General features: G+C 44.1%; 1 protein-coding gene across 17 annotated transcripts in view; it reads right to left on the bottom strand.

Annotated features, from left to right (window-relative positions):
* Window positions 1-7,741, bottom strand: part of MAPK8IP3 (mitogen-activated protein kinase 8 interacting protein 3) — a 76,258-nt gene extending 68,517 nt beyond the window's left edge. For 15 of the 17 annotated variants that reach the window (XM_042437275.1, XM_042437277.1, XM_042437279.1 and 12 more), the window contains exon 1: window positions 7,282-7,741. In XM_042437275.1, coding sequence (XP_042293209.1) covers window positions 7,282-7,626 — 345 coding nt within the window. In that variant the 5' untranslated portion in view covers window positions 7,627-7,741. The remainder of the gene's footprint in view (window positions 1-7,281) is intronic. The other 2 variants (XM_042437289.1, XM_042437292.1) reach the window with 1 other exon arrangement.
* Window positions 7,742-20,090: the final 12,349 nt, after the last annotated feature.

Below are 20,090 nucleotides of genomic sequence, written 5' to 3'. Positions count from 1 at the left end.
CACAAAGACTGCATTTATCAATCCTTGCCTTCAATGCCCCACTGGCATTTTTCACAAAGTAACTGGAAATATTTATTCCCTTTTCAAAAAAAATATTCTAAAAGAACATAAAGCTTTACAAATGTGAATTGTTACAAATATAATGGTTCATAACCATGAAAACTTCATAGCAAACAAAACAAGATAAGGTAAACAAACTCACAATGAGGGATTGTTATGTCAGCTTCATTGAAAATTCAGTGATGACAGGGCTTAAGCGTTTTGTTTTCTTTGCACTGACTACTATCACAGAAACGAGTGGGGTTTATGTAGTTCATTTGCCTTTCCCCCCCAAATAGAAGAGAGATTTCCAGAAATTATTTAAATGATGAAGGGGTTTATAAGGCGATGAATCCTTATTTGCAAACAAAATCAAAGGGTACCACACTGCTACCCATTTATTTTCATTATTATGATCTTTGCTCTTTTTCAAAGTGCAAGTCAGCTTTTCCTGTAGTGCTATTTTCCATGCTCTTTGTAGCCATCCTTGAAAGAACAGGCCATCAGCAAAGCACATTTATTTATTTATTCCATTTATATGAAGCCTTTCTCCTGGAGAAAGGGACCCAAGGTGGGTCACAAAAAGAATTAGCTAATACCAGAACAATCACATTTTAAACACAATTAAAATCACAGTTCAAAAATACATTACATACATTATAACTGATGCTATTTCCATCCTAGCAGGTGATAGGAGATAGAACATTTGTGCGCAATGTTCCTAAGGATGCCACTAAATATGGTTATTAATAGCAAAAGTATACGTCTTGATCTAACCACTCTGAATGAAAGTTGAAAATACCATGCCAAAATTTCTTAACTAGAACATTTGAGCCACATATCCACATCCTCTAAATGTGCAACCTCTCCAGCACAGAAGTGAGATGCTGTACTGTACACCAGGATAGCATAGTTTCCCTCACACTTGGTCATACAATTTTGTGAGGAACTGTGGTCCACAATTTATTCCATGAGCTACCAGACGTATTTAGGTTTAAATTATTTTCACATGGGGTTTTTAAAGATATGCATGGAAGAAAGGTCAATCCTAATAATCAGTTATAGATTTGTGATGTCACCCCTTTGATATTTGAATCTAAGGATTAATAAAGAGACCAGAGTTTGAATCCTGGCTTGGCCATGTAAACCCATTGGGTCACCTTGGGCAAGTCACACACTCTCAGCCTCAGAAGATGGCAATAGCAAACCCCCTCTCAAAAATATTGCTAGGAAAACCAATATGAAGTTGGAAATCACTTGACAGCGCACAAAAACAATTCAGTTTTTGCGATAGATTGGGGAAGACCATGGGTTTGAAATATATATGGAGCAGAAGTAAAAATCTGATTTTGCAGAGACCAATGTATTTCTTGAGCTGTGCTTTCCCCCTATATATGGTTCCCCCCCTTACAATGAGATCTTTGATTCTAAAGGTACCTGATCTTTCAATTTCTGGATTTTGATATGAGTGAGTTTGCACTTGAAATATGAGTGGATAAAACTACTGGTGAAGCCAGAGCAGATGTTATTTTGACCATCATTTCCAGACTGATTGTGTGATCTTTTTAAAAAGGTTGCACATTTGGCTTAAAGTGATAAAACGCATCACAGATTAGTTGGTTAGGAATGTTAAAGTCTTTTGGCATTTCACTCTTAACCCAGGGAATAGTCACTGCCCTGTATAACAGGAATAAACTGCTTTAAATTAAATGCTTCTGTTTTCAAATTTGGGATGACCAAGCAGTTCATCTGCATGTTTGCAGGCCCCAGTTGTGGCTTGTGATGTCAGACACAGGCACCTGGCCAAGTGGGTGAAGCCAGGCAACCCGTTTCTGGGTGCCTGCAAGGAGAATGGTGCAGTGGCAATGGGCCAATTTCCACAGCATGGAGGCAGGTTGGACCAGTTAAATGCCAGGGGGAATCCATGGGCAAAATACATTAATCTATATAAACATGTCTCAAAATCAAAGACTTGATTTGTCAGGAGTTACCCATTAATAAAGAAAAAAATCAACTCTTTATTCCCAAATTCACTTTCCATGTAGCTGCTTGACCAATACATTGTATCTCTAGCAAAAAAAAGCTTAGATTATTTAATGAATTCTGTGACAAATCTAAAATATAAACAGGAGGACTCATCTTTAAAATATATTCACTTATCAAAGCATAGTTTTTTAAAATCAATTTGGATTAAAACTAACATAGGGAACTAATTAAATAGCACAATTATTGATTTGGAATGGTTTCAGACTTGGAATATCCCATCTTTAAATTGATTTCCACTACAACTAAAGAAAATTCAATAAACCTTCTATCTGGGTGGCAATTTACAACTGTTAGGCTGAGTAGATTAAACTCCACAATCTCCATCCTGTGCTGGAGAGGTTTTTGGGGGGGCGGGGGGGGGGGGGAGAACTAATATCCACCTATGTAAATGGGGGGGGGGGGAAATTACATGAATATTGGTTGGCTAGCATATATGTTATATCTTCTATTATATCTCAAAAAGTGAAACCATGGCATATACTATTATTGTTATCTATTTATTCTGAGGACAACAAAAATGTGTCTAAAAGGAAATTAACTTTACTTTTCATCGTGACTGTCCAACTTGATATTGCTAGTCAGTGAAAATCTTAAGTATTGTATCCCTTAAAAGCTGGTGGTCTAAAGTCTGGTACACTGCCTTTATGGAAAAATTAACTTCTAGAGCATCTCAAGAAAGAGGAGATGGAGAAGATCTGTGGAACGCATGGCTTCCTTTTATTCAGTACATAGATTCACACAACAGCTCTGGAAAGCCACCAGCAATGCAAGCAACAGTTTGGAGAGAAATCTGATGAACACCTATTGCCTTTTGCTCTTGTTGGTTTACAACCAATTGGTGCTCATATTGGTGACTGGCTCCAGCCAATGATCAGTGTTGCATCATGTACTTTGCCTGTGGTTCAAAAAGAAGAACATTTATTGGACTCTTATTTGTAATCTTTTCTTAACATCAAGTCATGTCTAATTCTGGTTACTTGTTTTATTTTGTTTCATTTTGGTAAAATCCTGGATTAAATAATGCTTACATCTGCAGTTTTGATTGTTTATTGTATTTCTGGATGTATTTTTAAAATGTAAATTTAAACCATGTGGCATTTTGGACTTGCTGGTGTCCAAAAGTGATCTGTACAATAGTGATGGTTTAGAGCTATTTCTACATTCTTTTTTACACATGGGCCTGCAGGACCTAAGCAGAGAAGTTAATGGCAGGGTGTGTTGGAGATGTCTCATCCACAGGGATGCCATTAGCCCTGGACTCAAGTGCAGTTTACAACAACAATAGCAACAAAACAACAGAGGCTATTCTCTTGCCTTTGCACTCCATCCAAAGCCCCCCCACACCATAGAGCTGCCAGGAAGCAACGCCATCAAATACTATCTTGGCAAGGTGAGTGATGTATAAATAAATAATGTAAAAGCAAGCAGACATTGCTGCTATAGCCCCTGCAAAATTCAGACAGACAAAAGCATCCTCTTGATAGAAATGTCTTCTGTATCACATACAAACGCTGATGGTTTGTAGAAATGCAGTTTCAGAGTCAATCACATTGGATACTTTGCACAAGGAGAAAAACTGCCACATCAAGGGGAAAGTTAGGGTTAGAAAGAGGTCTTGGGGTGGGGGAGAATCAGAAACTGGAGTACAAAGTTGTTGTTATTGACTGTCTTTATGTCTTCAAGTCATTTCCAACAGATGATGACCCTATCATAGGGATTTCTACGAAAGATTTGTTCAGAAATTTGCCACTGCCTTCCTCTGAGGCTGAGAGAGTGTCACTACCCCAAGGTCACCCCACGGGTTTCATGGCTAAGCAAGGAGTTGATCCCTGGCCTCCAAAATCAGAGTGCACCACTCAAACCATTACACCATGCTGGCCAAGACATTAAATGAAAAAAGGGCCTTGCTACATCACACCAAACATCCATCTTAGGCAAGCACCTGTTTTTCCACAGTAACTCTTAAGCAGGACATGAGGACTATAGCCCTTCTCCTTTGGGCCATCAACTCTCTCAAGCAACTGGGATTCACCAGAATATTACCTCTCCACAAAAAGTTTCTTTTCACAACTCCAGGTATTGATCAGCTGGTTCACTTAATTTACAACATATGCCACCAAAGAATCACAGAGTTGGAAGAGACCACAAGGGCCATCCAGTCCAACCCCATTCTGCCATACAGGAACTCTCAATCAAAGCACCCCTAACAGATGGCCATCTAGCCTCTGTTTAAAGACCTCCCTAAGACACTTCCCATAGGGCATGGTTCCACCATTTTGGTCATCAACAATCTTTTCTAAACTGTAGCAAAGAATGAGAAACCAAGTATAGAGAAGCCTATACACACTCTATACACTCATCACACCTAGAACAAAGAGCTATATGAAGATGAATCCTAAATTCTAAAAGTGACCTGGAAGTTTCAATAAGATAAATCAGGAAGAATGAATCATCAAGATCTGACAATATTGAATTGCTACAACTCAGACAGACAGGATCAATGCAAGTGCTAACTAAAATATGACAACAAATATGGAAAAACAAAGCTGTGGCCAACAGATTGGAAACTATCAATATGCATCTCCAGCCACACAAAAAAGTGATCCAAGACTGCAGCAATTATAGGACCACAGCACTGATTTTCCATGCAAGCAAAATTATGCTCAAAATTCTGCAACCTAGACTCCATACAACCATACAGTATATGGAGAGAGAAATCCCAGAAGTGGAAGCGCGGTTCAGGTAAGGAAGAGGCATACAATGGCTAATGGAACACACCAAGGAATTCCAATTGATTCGCTGGAAACAGGCACCCAAGACCAATGAGAAGACACAGCAACAACCTCTAATGGCATCTTCAGCCAGGAAAACGCTCCCTCACCACTCCGGTGGGCCTGATCAGATAAAGACAACCTCAATAAAAGTTCAGGCTACCAGCACACCAACCTGTTCATCTGCTGCTCCATATAGATTGTCCCTTATTTTTCACCAGGCTAAGAAAGAGGAACCCAAAAAATAGGTATGGGGAGGAGAGCTTCCATAGGAACAGAAAAGGAATAAGGAAGGAAGGAAGGAAGGGTCATGCCTGGAGCAATCAGCAAAAGACATTGGGCCTGCAAACCAAATCATACCTTCTGCTGAAAACGCTAAGAAACATTCCATGTTGTGAAATTCATCTGATATCCCCTTGACTTCATCTGACTGCCAGCCATACAGGATAGTGATTTGAGTACTGGACTATGACTCTGGAGTCCAGGGTATGAATCCCATGGAAACCCACTGGGTGGCCTTGGGCAAGTCACACTCTCTCAGCTTCAGAGAGAGGCAGAGGCAAAAGCAAAGCCCCTCAGGAGAAACTTGTCAAGAACGTTCCCCCCATAGGGTCCTCTTAGGTTTGCCATAAACCAGAAAGGACTAGCCAACACAACAAGAACAACAAAATTCCTAACCAAAGGATTCAGGCTTGAGGGCATCTCTACATTAGCTGGGTATGTTTAGCGAGGAGAAGAGAGGGTTAAGAGGTGATATAATAGCCCTGTTTAAAGAATGTCATGCAGAAGATGGAGCAAGTTTGTTTTCTGTCATTACAGGGCAACTGATTCAAATGTCAGGAAAGGAGATTTCACCTCACTATTAGGAAGAACTCCCTGAGAGTAAGAGCTATTAGACAGTGGAGACTCCTTCTCTGGAGGTCTTTAAGCAGAGGCTGGATGGCCATCTGTTGGGGTTGCTTTGACTGAGAGTTCCTGCATAGCAGAATGGGGTTGGACTGGATGGCCTTTGGGGTCTCTTCTAACTCTGATTCTATGACACACATATACCCTACCAATTCACAAATAGGGTATGCAACAAAATGTTATTTGTTGATTCCTCCTATTCAGGAGCCCAGATAGATCGCAATGGCCTTTTTAAAGGAGACTTGGTTCCCTGTTCTCCCTGGTTTACATCCCCACCATGTCACTCTGTTCTTACTGAATGGCTCTTGTGGTTTCTTCCAACTCTCCTAGGATTTTCACATTCTGGGAATAGCTCCAATCCCTTTCTCTACCCCCCCCCCATCTGCACCCACTTGCTTTCTTCCCTTTCTGATGTCTTTCCAACCCAGTTAGCACCCCAAATCCTCATCATCCTGTGGGCCTTACAAGGGGCTGTTAAAGGAAGAGTAGAAAAGCCAGCATCCCTCTCATCTCACACAAGGGCCCTAGTGGATTGTGATGAATCACAGGCTGCAGCAATAGCCGGAGCAGGTGGATTATGCACCGGAAGGCCGCTGGCCATAGCCCCTGCGTGGTCCGAGGCCTATTGGGACAGGAAGGTGCAGGAGACCTCCTGCTTTTCCAGGACACATCCTACATCTCAACCTTGTGTCCAGGAGGAATTCCAAAATGTCCTCCACTCTGAGCATGACTAAGAAGCAAGAAGCAATATTTATAGGAGTGTTTTAGCTTGAATGGCCTGCATTTTGTGGTCAGCCTGGGAAGGCAGCTGCAGGGAGGGGTGGCCAAGGCTCCCTCCATCTCCCGGCCTGGACCTGGCCACTTGGGCTTCCACTGGATGGCTCTCCAAGTAACCTCTGCTTGGCCAGAGGTCTACAGGGGCAGGAAAGTGGCTCCAGGAAGGGATGGCAAAGGTTTGCCCCTATCTCCCAACCTGGGCCTGGCCAGTGGCCCACACTGGGTTGGCCAGAGGTCTACTGGTGAAGGGCTGCCCTCCTCCAACCCCCAGCCTGGGCAAGGACAGTGGCTCCCAATGGATGGGTCCCCTGTGAGCCCCTGCTTGGCCAGAGGTCCCTGAAGCCCCCCTTCCTCCCCCAGCAGACCTGTGGCCAAGTAGGGGTTGGGGAAGAAGGTGGCCAAGGGTCATCCCTCTTGACCAGAGCTCTACGGGGGAGGAAGGAGGCTGCAGGGAGGGGGCAAAGAGTCCCCCCCATCTCCCAGCCTGGACCTGGCCAATGGTCCCCAATGGATGGATGCCTGCGGGAGGAAGGGGGCTCCAGGGAAGGTCAATAACTCGCTTTGGCACCGCTTTAACTTGTTGTCTGGCTGACTGCTATGGAATTCTGGGAGTTGGAGTATGTTGTGGGGCTCCGCTCTGGGCCCACAACATACTCCAACTCCCAGAATTCCATAGCAATGAGCCAGACAACGGCTTAAAGCGGTTCCAAACCGGGTTACCCCCCCCCCTTTCCATTCTCACCTCCTCGGCCTGCTTGCGGAGGGCCTTCTCCCGCTCGTACTGGGTGAGCAGCTGCTCGTTGTCCTCGCGGAGCAGCTCCAGCTCGACCTCGTGCTCCTGGTTGTCGGTGAGGACGGAGTCGAGGTTCTCGAGGACGGTGACCACCAGCGGCATGAGCTCCTTGACCACCTCCTCGTCGTAGCAGCGGATCAGGCGCTCGAACTCGCGGTAGATGCTGCTGGCCAGGCCCGAGACCCGCTCCGACATCACCCCGGAGCCCCCCGAGCAGAAGTCGTCGCCCGGGTAGCAGCCCCCGACGCCCACCCCGACCACCACCACCCCTTCCTCCAGCTGCAGCTCCAGCATCTTGGAAGGAGAGGGAGAACAAGAAGGGATGGCGGCGCCTGGCTCTCCTTCTCTCGCTCTGGGTCGCCTCCTGCTCCTCCTCCTCTTGATGCTGCTGCTGCTGCTGTCTCCTTGCGCCACTGGCCACTCCCGCCTCGGCCTCCGCGCATGCGCAGTAGCACCAGCCAGAGACCCAAGTGGGTATCTCCTCGGCCTCCGCGCATGCGCAGTAGCACCAGTCACCGACCCAAGCGAGTCCCTCTTCGGCCTCCGCGCATGCGCAGTAGCAGGAGGAGGATTCCCGCCCTTTCTAGCATCCCTCCTCCTCCTCCTCCTCCTCGACGAGGTTAAAGCTCAGCTCCTTCCCAGGGGCCTCAGTCACAGTGTCACCACACAAACAGACACAAACACACACACCACTCCCTTGGCCTCAATCAGTGTGTTACCTCCTGGTGTCACCCCCCACAACTCCACTGACCTCCTCCGACATCACAAGACTGAATCCTGAAGGACTGCACAGACCCAGTGGCATCCCTCAGGTCCATATCATCACCCAGTGTGCTACCTCATGGTGTTACCACAAACACACACACATACCCATCCTCCTTCACATTGGCGCCACACGTGTTACTTCATGGTGTCACTCCCACACCTCTACTGGCCTCCCCTCACCAGAGAGAACCTTATCTTAGTCACAGAGGGGGGATACTAATGTACCACCTCCTCTCCCAGTGGTTTCATAGAGATAGCCAGTGGCACAAGGGCCAATGACATCCTTCAGGTTGGCCTCAGTGTGTTACCTCGTGTATTTCTACGGACTTACACCAGAGAGAATCCTACCTTAGTCACATTTTTGAGGGGATACTAACTTTTTGAGGGGGGATACTAATGCACCACCTCTCTCAATAGCACAGGGGACAATCCTTCAGGTTGGTGTCACCAGGTAGCAGCCCCCGATACCCACTCCAACCACCACCACCCCTTCCTCCAGCTGCAGCTCCAGCATCTTGGAAGGAGAGGGAGAACAAGAAGGGATGGCGGCGCCTGGCTCTCCTTCTCTCGCTCTGGGTCGCCTCCTCCTCCTCTTGATGCTGCTGCTGCTGCTGCCTCCTTGCACCACTGGCCACTCCCACCTCGGCCTCCGCGCTTGCGCAGTAGCACCAGCCACCGACACACACAACTGCACAGGACCTCCATCAGATTGGCGTTACTCGGTGTGTTACCTCATGGTGTCACCCCCACAACTCTACTGACCTCCTACCACACCACACACCACAAGACTGAGCCCTGAGGGACTCCACAGGTTGGCATCACCTGGCGGAGTACTTCATGGTACCATTGCCCCATTCATTGACCTCCTCCCACATCACGCCATGCAGAATCCAAAAGCTTGTGTCATGTATTTAGTGCATTTTGTTTGTACCACTGTTTTGTGGATTTTGGCTGTTACTGTACTTTCTACAGTTGGCCTTCCATATCCATGGCTTCTTTATCCATAGATTCACCTATCCACTGTTTGAAAATATTCTAATATATATATATATATATATATATATATATATATATATATTCCAAATAGCAAACTTTGATTTTGCTATTTTATATAAGGGGCACCATTTTACTACCCCATTGCATATGATAGGGCTTGACTATCCATGGATTTTGGTATCCACAGGGGGTCCTGGAACCAAACCCCCATGGATAGCAAGGGCCCGCTGTATTAATATTACTCATAAATCATAATTCCTTGTATATCACTGAATGTAATGGCAAGAGTTGTGAGCTAAACAATGAGCAAAATTAAAAGTATACTTTTCAATCACAGTCTCAGGCACACTGCCTAAATCTATCTACGTGGACAGAGTTTAATGTGATTAAAATAAAAATTTGGTAAGGCATTGTGTTTTTAAATAAAAATTTAAAAGAATATGTATCTTAATATATTATATTAATATATTACTTTAATATATATCTTAATTTTTAATTTTTTTTAAAAATTAAAAACCCAGAGCCTCTGCTGCCTCCTGCCACTGAGTCTCACCTCAGTCACATCATCTTTCCATTGAGCTCCAGCATTTTAAAGGGGCACATGCAAACGCCACAGTCCATATCTTTCAAAAGGCAGGTGTATGGGGAACAGTAGTGTCACACACACCCTCTTTAGGGGTCACCTGGTGCCCCTTAGTGACTTATGACAAGCTCATTACTTTCATAGGGTTTTCTTAAGCAGGGAATTCAGCAATGCTTTGCCATTGCCTTCCTTTGAATATACAATGGTCTGCATACATTTGCTTGGATTAGGGACACAGGACCCCTGTAAAAGTGGAAAAACCACAAATTAAAAACAACATTCCTCTCTGGGAATTTCTAGGTCCTTCAGAGAAACTCTAGGCCTGAACAGACAGGCCAAAATAAAGCTGCTTCGGTCATTTTGGAGGTATGCTGTTTAAATGATGCATGCGTCCTAAGAGGCCAGAAGCCACAGCAAAGCCATGCTCCAGTCCTAAGGACTAGAGCGCAGCTTTGGCACAGCTTCTGGCCCCTTAAGATGTGCATGTCATTTAAACAGCATACCTCCAAAGTGACCGAAGCAGCTTTATTTTGGCCTGTCTGTTGGGGCTCTCTGTGATCAATATCTGCCAGAAGCTGACCATAGAATTGTGCTGGAGGACCTACTTCTTTGGAGGTCTTTAAGCAGAGGCTGGATGGCCATCTGTCAGGGGTGCTATGATTGTGAATCCCTGCATGGCAGAATGGGGTTGGACATGATGGCCTTTACGGTCTCTTCCAACTCTATGATTCTGTGATTTTAAATGCCTAGAGAACTGTTCTCTCTAGGAATGTAGCATGATTTCTGGTGGAAGTTGGCCACAGAGTTATGTCGGAGGACCTAGTCCTAGAGAGAACATGTTAAATCCATGAATAATCAAATCCACAAAAGTCAAAGCTATGGAAGACCAACTGTACTTTAAAGCACTTGGCATTCACTGACAGTCTTCCTTCCAAGTATTAAATAGGACTGATCCCTAGCATATGAGATCAAATGGGATCTGATGCCACGTAGGAGAGAAGGGATAGTCAGAGCCCTTCCATCTTCAGGATCTTTAGAGATCCTGCCAATTGAGGAAGGAAAAGAGCCAGGACCTGCAGGGGAGATTAAGCCCAACTCCTTCCTATGATTCTCCCAGGACAGTTTTCCAGTATTCATCTGAGCAAAAATGTGCTTGGAAGCATATTGTTGTGCAGGTAATACATAGCTTGATCCTAACAGAGATTTATAAAGGGTACTCTGTATAAATCTTATTCATACGCAAAACAAAAGAAAAATCCAAACTACGCTGCTGAGCCAACATTAAAAGAAAGATTGTCAAGGGCTATGCAATATAATCCTTTCTCCCAGCATCCCTAATGGCTAATCAATGAGGCATTAGAAAGATTTTGGTAGAGTTGTAATATGAGCTTCGATATTCCCAGGCAGGAGAAAGAAACTCACAGGAAGTCAAAAGCCTGCAAGAAATCTAAAGGGATTTTGTTGTTGTCGTTGCTACTCTTACTAGAGCTGTAAAAGATTGCTTGTTCAAGGCTGTGGATCTCTGTAGAATGGATTTCTGCGGCCCGCTAATTTAGCTATTAAAATATTAGTTAGATGTTTCCTTGTTAGCTTTATGTGAACTAAGACAGTAGGGTTTGGGATTTTGTGTTTTATTTGTTTTTCATTTTGCTCTTTTCAGGTGCCCAAAAATGGACAAGGTAAAGCGGGGATAGGACAGCTGTAGGCTTCCAGATGCTATCAAACAACAGCTCCCATCAGACCAGCTAGCATGGTAAGTGATAATGGATGATGGGTGTTATAATCCAACATCCTCTGGAGATCACCCTTCACTCATGAGATAAATGAAAGTACAGTGGAGCCTTAGTATCCACTGGAGTTGGTTCCAGGACCTCCTGTGGATACCAAAATATATGGATGCTCATGTCCCACCATATACTATGGGATAGTAAAATGGCGTCTCTTATATATAATGGCAAAACCAAGGCTTGCTTTTGGGAATTTAAAAAATATATTTTCAAGCCATGTGTGCTTTAATCTGTGGATTAAAAAATCAGTGGATATGGAGGCCTGACTATAAAAGAGGTGTAAAAATATATGCATGCCAAGCAAATGAAAGAATCTAAAATAGCATGTCCCGGCTGTTGTTGTTGTGTGTTAAAATGCAGTTACATTTTAGAGCTTCTGCATCCTTTGTTGTTGCTAACTGCACTGGAGCCGACCCTAATTCACGCTGACCCTGTGGATGCCAATGCCAATGAGAACAAGTGGAAACAAGCATTAAATTGCAGCTGGGACCTACTGGGATCTTCCCTTCTTAATAGTTCTTCCCAGATTTTTATTTTTTAAGCTTATGGCCATGGAGTTGTACCAAAAAAGTGGGCTTCATAGGGCTAATTGGAAAGAAAGTGCAGTTGCTGTGTGGCTCTTGCTTGGTCAAAGCCTCTTCTCATTGAACCTCCTTGTGAGCTCTCAAAATCTAGCTACTTGGTTGGACAGCTCCCTTGATGTTTTAAATCATCTTTCTTTGGATTCTTGTCCTGTTGGACAGCTCCCTCGTCTGGCTGGTATTGGAGGAAGTGATCCTTGCCTGCAAAATCCACCCCACCCCACTCCACCATCAGCATTGATAACGAAATCATGCAGTTGGGAATCCATGTCTCTCTCTTGGTATGAGTTTCTGCACACTTTCTAAAAAGGCCTGTGTGAGTACAAGCTACAATGCAGTCATAGAAAAAAGGAGTGCTCTCCCTGCTTAAGGACATAGGGAGAAGCAATTACACTTGCAGTTCTCCTCCTCCCCGCCTTGTTTAGGCCTGTCAGGTTCAGAGAAATATAATGTGAGTCATCAGCTGAGAATGAAACAGCAAATCCCTGGCAGAGCATCGAGCTCCTGGAGAAAGTCATATCAGAGCAGGGAGAAATTCCCAACAATAAAAAGAGGCAATCACCGTAAATGTAATCCAAGAAGAAACGATTTACCCAGCAAAATGTGAAGATGATGGGAGTAAACAAAATGTAGTCTGTTAAACAGAACAAAAGTATGTATTGTGTAGAGAGCCAAAGTGGTATAGTGGTTTGAGCATTGGATTACAATTCTGGAGACCAGGGTTCAATCCCCAGCACATCCATAAAATCCACTGAATGATCTTTGGCAAGTCACATGCTCTCAGCCTCAGGGGAACGGCAAACCTCTTCTGAACAAATCTTGCCAAGAAAACCCTATAATAGGATTGCCTTAGGCCTAGGGTCACCATCAGTTTGAAATTATTTGAAGAGAAGCAACAGTAGCAACATATTATTGCAGATTAAACTGTAAAACAGTAAATTGTTAAAATGCAGCAGAAGCAAAATATAATTAAGATGGGATACAGACCGCCCCTTTGGGGTGGCCTGCACCTGCCCCTTTCCCCGATGGATCGGGGCCTCAGCGGCAGCCCCAGAGGCCCCAATCCGCCGCTTTTCCAGGCCTCAGGGAAGCGGCAAAAAGCCGCTTCTCCATGGCCTGGAAAGGGGTGTCCTTGAGGCTTCGTCCCCAAGGACACCCCAACAGCGGCGGGGAAAGCCGTGTAAAGGCTGCGCCAGCGATATGCTGGTCTAAAAGCTCCATTTCGGAGCTCCTTCTAGTGCCACTGAAAGGGCGTACAAGTGCCCTGCAGTGGTGCGTGTGTGTCACACCCGCACTGCTCCATTTGGAAGCGGCGCAGCCATGATGTTGTAATGGCAATGCTCATGTAGACAGGGCGCCACCATTACAATGCTGCGGTTACATGCTAGGGTTGCAGGGCATCTGGAAAGGACGCCCCGAGTCAACCCTAGCATGTATCCAGGCTGGGGCAGAGCGCCAGTCTGGATACCACCTATAATACCTTATTTCTTCAAATGTAAGATCTAAAAACAAATTGGTCCTACAAACCTCATAAGAGAAGGGCTGACTTGCAGAGAGAAAAAAACCATATGGATGCTATGTCCAAACGGTGGAAGACCAGCACTTTTATTGCAAACATACATATATACACACATACATATCCTGGACATATGTTTCAGTGACTTCCATTGACTACTCATTGCATTGATAGCTTTTTGTGGGGTCTTTGGGCTATGTGGCCATGTGGCCATGTTCTGGAAGAATTTATTCCTGATGTTTTACCAGCATCTGTGGCTTGCATCTTCAGGAATAAACTCTTCCAGAACATGGCCACATACCTCAAAACCCCCACAAAAAACTATAGATTCTGGCCGTGAAAGCCTTTGAGTTCATAATTTTGGTGATCTTCCTCACAGAGTCATTAGAAGGCTAAAAATAGTAAATTATGTGAAATTATTTTATATATTGGAAGTGTTTGAGGTGGGGGAAGAAGCTATATTTTTACAATCAAGCTATTTGTCCCTTCTGCACAAGCAACAAAATCACCAGAAAGATAAGAGAGACTGCAACAGTAGCAGAAGTGGTTAGGAAAAAAAAACATGCAATGGAATATTCTTAGGTGGGACTCTTAATAGATCATGGTCCATGATCACATTAAGGCAAGCTCTATCTGGGCCTGTCCTCAGGTATTTTGTAAGCAGGAGGCTCAAGGGTTACGTTGGGAGGGTGATTCATTGTAGAACAGTGAGAACTGAATAGAGGTTGATATGGTCAGCTGACTAATCAATAAACATTGTTGTTGTTGAATAGAGGTTGTATATGTCTCAGATATGATGCAACTTATTCTGCCGGCAAGTGTTCTCAAATCCACCCAGTAGTCTGAAAGCCACTTTGGCACCAGTGGACTCTCTGGGGAGGCATTTCCATCTGAATGTTGTTTATAGCTTGCTTTGCTTCTGTAATGACCTGTATGAACAAGAGTCTTTACCAGGAGATATAAATATGTTGTACTCTCCCTCAAATGAAGAGCTGAGGCTCAGTAGCAAAATATATGCTTTGCATGCAGAAGTTCCTAGGTTTGATCCCTTAAAAAGGTGACTCTTGTCTGAAGAGCCACTGTTGTCAGTGTAAATCTGCCTTCCTAGTTGGAGCTCCCCAAAGGTGTTGGACTACAGTCACCATAACTAACAACCAGCACAATGATTTGTGCTAACTGGAAGTGAAGGTAGCTGTTGTCCAACATCTCTAGAGGTCACTGGATCGGGAAAAGCACATGTAGGCAATGCAGACCTAGGTAGAACCATTGTCTCATTTTGGTACAAGGCAGCTCCCTATTGGGCATTTCTGCATCATAAGACCCACATTTTCTCAGACAAGTTCCTTAGTAAAATGTGGTTCTACTTGCCATGTATAGAACCACTGTGGTTTTAACTTTGCATCTGGAATGCAGTTTCACTTCTGATGATTGCAGTGACAGTGCATCTGGCATCTCTGGTGTCAAGTGACACAACTCCCTTAGGCCTCCATGGATTCATTGTGTTTTATTGCTAACAGATGTGGTCAGCCTCCAGTTAGAGGACTTACCTTTTAATTTTAGCATTTTGTGAATTTTACTGTTTTTTAATGTTGCAAGTTGCCTTGAATCCCAAACTGGGAAAAAAGCAAGATAGAATATAATAGTAGTAGTTGTCGTCTCCAGGCTATACATGCAAGTTTCACTTCTGGAGAACGTCTGCAGAGATTATCTGTAACACCTTAGTTGTATAACCTTTCCTCAAACTGTTTAAAATAGTCTACTAATTGAGATTTGTGAAGTCAAAGGCTTTCATGGCTGGCATCTATAGTTTTTTGTGTGTTTTTCAGGTTATGTGGCCATGTTCTAATATTGTTAACTCTTCTAGAACATGGCCACATAGCCCGAAAAACACACAAAAAACTATAATTGAGATTTGACCAAACAGTTATTTTGTCTCTCTGGGGTCTTTCTTATATGTGTTGGGTTCACTTCAGCATTTAGAGTCATGTGCTGGACAAAGTGGCAATGAAGCAGCTTGACCTGGATGGAAGTAACCAGCAAGAATCCAGGAAGGTCTTGTGTGCACCAGAAAACATGTACCGTTTCCCCTCCTAATTCATGGATCTGAGATCCGCAAGCCTGAACATCTGTGGAGGGGCGACCTCCACTATTTTCAATGGCGTGCACGCCTGGGTCATATGTTCAGCGGCACACCCCATTCAGGCTTATGGGGCTTGAATATGTGTAAGACTCCATTTTCATGAGGGGGTCCGGAATGTATCCCCCACAAAAACAGAGGGCCAACTGTACTGTACTTAGTTATTTCTTTTTATTGTTGGCTATAGTTATTGAATTTGAAAATGTATTTCACCCTTGGCAAAAGCCACTACTGCAAAAAAACAAAACCTGGACAGATTTGATAAACCTGATGTGAAAGACAACAGAGTTTCTTAATAGCAAGATGTTTTTAAAAAGGAAGTGTTAATACAGAAATAAGCCCAAGAAGTACTTGCATGGCCTTTTTCAAGGAATACTGAGGGGGAATTTGTGGGTTCCTTTTCCAAATCTTCCATATGACAACTTTGGAGGATTTGCTGATGGATCTTGGAAGAACCTAAAAGTAAATTTTTGAAGAGTTTCCCCTTGAGGAAATCTATAAATATTTCTCAGCCAAAATGATTTGAGCCGATTTCTAGAATTGTTAACATCTTGAGACAGTCTTTCCTTCATATCATCTCTATCACTAGCAGCCAGGAGGGGGAGTTAATGCTTTTGCGTTTAAGTCCCTGAGTTGGAAGTTGCCCAGATTTATCTGCAGAGGTGAGATGTTGGGAATGGTTAGAGAGGCCTGTGACTGGATCCTTTTTATGGCTGAGCAAACATGTTTCCAGTTAATTCCAGTTACTAGCTGTTTGGCTCCTCTAGGGCAAGCATTATGAGTTTGGCCTTCACTTCTGATTCTGGGTCCAGTGTGACTGTTTCAGGTTCTTTTATTTGGTGGCACAATGTAATCTTCATAACCAGTGACCCGTAGAATTGGAAGAAACCACAAGGGCCATCCAGTCCAATCCCATTCTGCCATGCAGGAAATCTCAATCAAAGCATCCCCGACAGATGGCCATCCAGCCTCTGTTTAAAGACTTCCAAGGAAGGAGACTCCACTACACTCCGAGGAAGGAGTGGTTCCGCTGTCAAACAGCTTTTGCTGTCAGGAAGTTCCTCCTAATATTGATCTGGAATCTATTTTCCTGGAGCTTGCATCCATTGCTTCGTCCTAGTTTCTGGAGCAGCAGAAAACAAGCTTGTTCCCTCAATATGAGACCCCTTTCAAATACTTAAACAGGGCTATCATATCACCTCTTAACCTTCTCTTCTCCAGGCTAAACATCCCCAGCTTCCTAAGTCGTTCCTCATAGGACATGGTTTCTAGACACTTCACCATTTTAGTCGCCCTCCTTTGGACACAATGCACTTTCTCAACATCCTATTTTAATTGGGATGTCCAGAACTGGACACAGTATTCCAGGTGGGGCCTGACCAAAGCAGAATACAGTGGCACTATTACTTCCCTTGATCTGTACACTATACTTCTATTGATGCAGCCTAAGATTGCATTGGCCTTTTTAGCTGCCACACTGCACTGTTGGCTCATGTTCAACTTGTGGTCTACTAGGACTCCCAGATCCCTTTCACATATATGTCTCCTTAAGCCAGGTGTCCTCCATCCTATATCTATACATTTCATTTTTCTGCCTTAAGTGCAGTACCTTACATTTCTCCGTGTTGAAATTCATTTTGTTAGCTTTGGCCCAACTTCCTTGTCTATTCAGGTCTTTTTGAATTTTGATCCTATCATCTGGGGTATTAGCTATTCCCCCTAATTTGGTGTCATCTGCAAATTTGATAAGTATGCTTCCAATTCTGTCATCCAGGTCATTGATAAAGATGTTGAATAGCAGTGGGCCCAGGACAGAGCCCTGTGGGACCCCACTGGTCACTTCTCTCCAGGATGAAAAGGAGCCATTGTTGAGCACTCTTTAGATTTGGTTGGTCAACCAATTACAAATCCATGTAACAGTTACATTCCTCTAGCCCACATTTCACTAGCTTCAGGACCCCGGACAGGGACTGAAATCCAAATCTAAATTTAAACCTGATTGAGCTTGTTTACCTTTAATTTAAAGAACAGACCCTCAGAGCCTACAGAAATCAATAGAACAGCAGTGCTGCCATTTCAAAACCTGCTTTTACCCTTGCCCCCGCTTCAGCGCTTATTTAGCAGAACCTTCAAGACAATAAGTCTGTGTTTAGTTAGATGCAGCTGTGAGAAACAATGTACTGTACCTAAAAGTTGCAAATGCCTGTTGGCCAAGTTCCTAGAGGTTAGGCTCACAGCCTCTCATTGTTCTCATAATGCAACTTTTTTGGCTTGCTGGTTTACAGTACAATAGAAGATGTGGGATGTTGAATTTTTAAAAGGAGAAAAATGTGCATGGGATTCACTCTGCAATTTTATGCATACTTATTTGAGGCTCATAGCATACAGAAGGACTTCTATCTGAGGAAAAGTGTGCATGTTAAAATAGTACAACTGGATCTCTGGCATATTACAGACCGCCCAAAACGCGTGGTCTGCCGCCGGTGCCAGTTGCTACGTCCGGGAACTGCAGCAGCCAAACCGCGTGGTTCCCGGATGCAGCAAGAAAGAAGCGCTGAAATGGCGCTTCTTTCTGCAACCCAGAAGTGGCGCCGTGAGGCACTAGTTGTGCACTCGTGGCGTCACTTCTGCCGCGTGACGTCCAGACTCTATAATAATAATATAATAATAGGTTTTATTTATATACCGCCCAATCACTGGGAATCCGAGCGGTTTACAATAGAGGGAATAACAGACAGTTCCCTGCCCACAGGCTTACAATCTAAAAGACATGACACAAAAGGAGAAGGGAATGGTGAGGGGGGGAGGGAATCAGGTCCAGCATTCTTCTCTCCCTCTGAGGCCTGGACCAAGGCAGATGGACCGGAGGGAGGGCTCTTCTTCTTCAGGCTAGCCCCTGATGGTACTGGGCCAGCCTTCTCTCTCCCCCAGAGGCCGAAAGATGACAGTTAGGGAGGGAGGAGCCTCTATGCATCCGTGACGTCAAGATGGCGCCCCCCCGTGTGGACGGGCACTGCCATTTTATACAGACTCAGTCTGTATTAGGGTTGAGGGGCGTCCGGAAGGGATGCCCCTTCTCAACCCTAACACGCCCCTTCTTAACCCTAGCATGCCCCTTCGGCGCGTCTGTAACGTGCCTCTGTATCCACAGATTCAACCATTAATGACTTGAAAATATTAATATATAAATTCCAAAGAGCAAACCTTGATTTTGCTAGCTTATATAAAGGATGCCATTTTACGGTGCCATTGTATATAATGGGACATGAGCAGCCATGGATTTTAGCATCCAAGGGTCCCCCCCAGAACCAAACCCCAGCGATACCAAGGGCCCACTATCCTATACTCAAAAATATATCATCATTTTCCATATCTATGCATTTACACCAGGGTGAAGAGGGCATGGCCTTTATGCCACATGGCATCCTTGAAAGTCCTTTTTGTGGCTCTTCAGTGCCCTCAGAATGTTTTTTTAAACTGACATACCAAAAACACTAAATACACCACAGCCAATGGGATAATCTATATCATAATCAATGGCGCTGATGGTGACATACGCAAGTGTGTTTTTTTTGGGCATCAATGATATTCAATAGTTCCTTGCACACCAATTCCCTTGCTATGGGAGGCAGGTTTGAAGCACTGGAGTCATTTACTGGCCATTTACTGGATGGGGAGGGTTTAATACAGCTGGATAGTATCCTGCTGCAGTTCTGCAGACAGGAGCAAAAAGCTGATACTGCTATCCCAGATCTCCAGCAAGTTACTGTAATGAGATGTCAGCATTTCCCCCTCTGACTGCAGTACTTCAGCCAAATACTGCCTAGGTGCCTCTCACTGGTGTAGGTGGAAGAATGCAATACACACACTTTCCCCCAGACAATGCAGGAGTCTTAATATCAAATGAAAGTCAACCACCGAATGTGGTTTGCTGCCTTGAAGAACAGAGCTAACAAACAGACCAAACATTTGTTGTAGCCTTCCTAATATTCTGCAAATCTTATCAGCATTCTCTTTGGGAGGTGTCACCTGACTAAGACATCATTTTTAAATGGTTAAACAACAGCGGAGACACACTGATTACTTTAATGGCAACACTGTTCACTTTTAAAATACTGGGTGAGAGAAAAGGATATGGCTTAATCTTACTGCCTGGTCAAGTTAGGAGTATCTGCAAACAACAAGACAATTGTCTTGAGGAGCAGCTATTATCTTTAACTAACGTGGGAATGGAACAGATGGTTCACAAATGAATCCAATAAAGTTAACACTTTTCCTAATGACAAAAGTCAATCTCACAAGTTGTTTGTATGTAAGAGAAATTCCTTTATCAGTGATGGTTAAGAACTAGAGGAGGGGGAAAGGGCTAGTCTCGCCTTCTGCTTTCCTCACT

Source organism: Sceloporus undulatus, chromosome 8 (genome assembly GCF_019175285.1).
Source record: "Sceloporus undulatus isolate JIND9_A2432 ecotype Alabama chromosome 8, SceUnd_v1.1, whole genome shotgun sequence".
Classification (NCBI taxonomy): Eukaryota; Metazoa; Chordata; class Lepidosauria; order Squamata; family Phrynosomatidae; genus Sceloporus; species Sceloporus undulatus.
The sequence above is the reverse complement of the archived record's forward strand: the minus strand, read 5'-3'. Positions and strand labels throughout refer to the sequence as shown.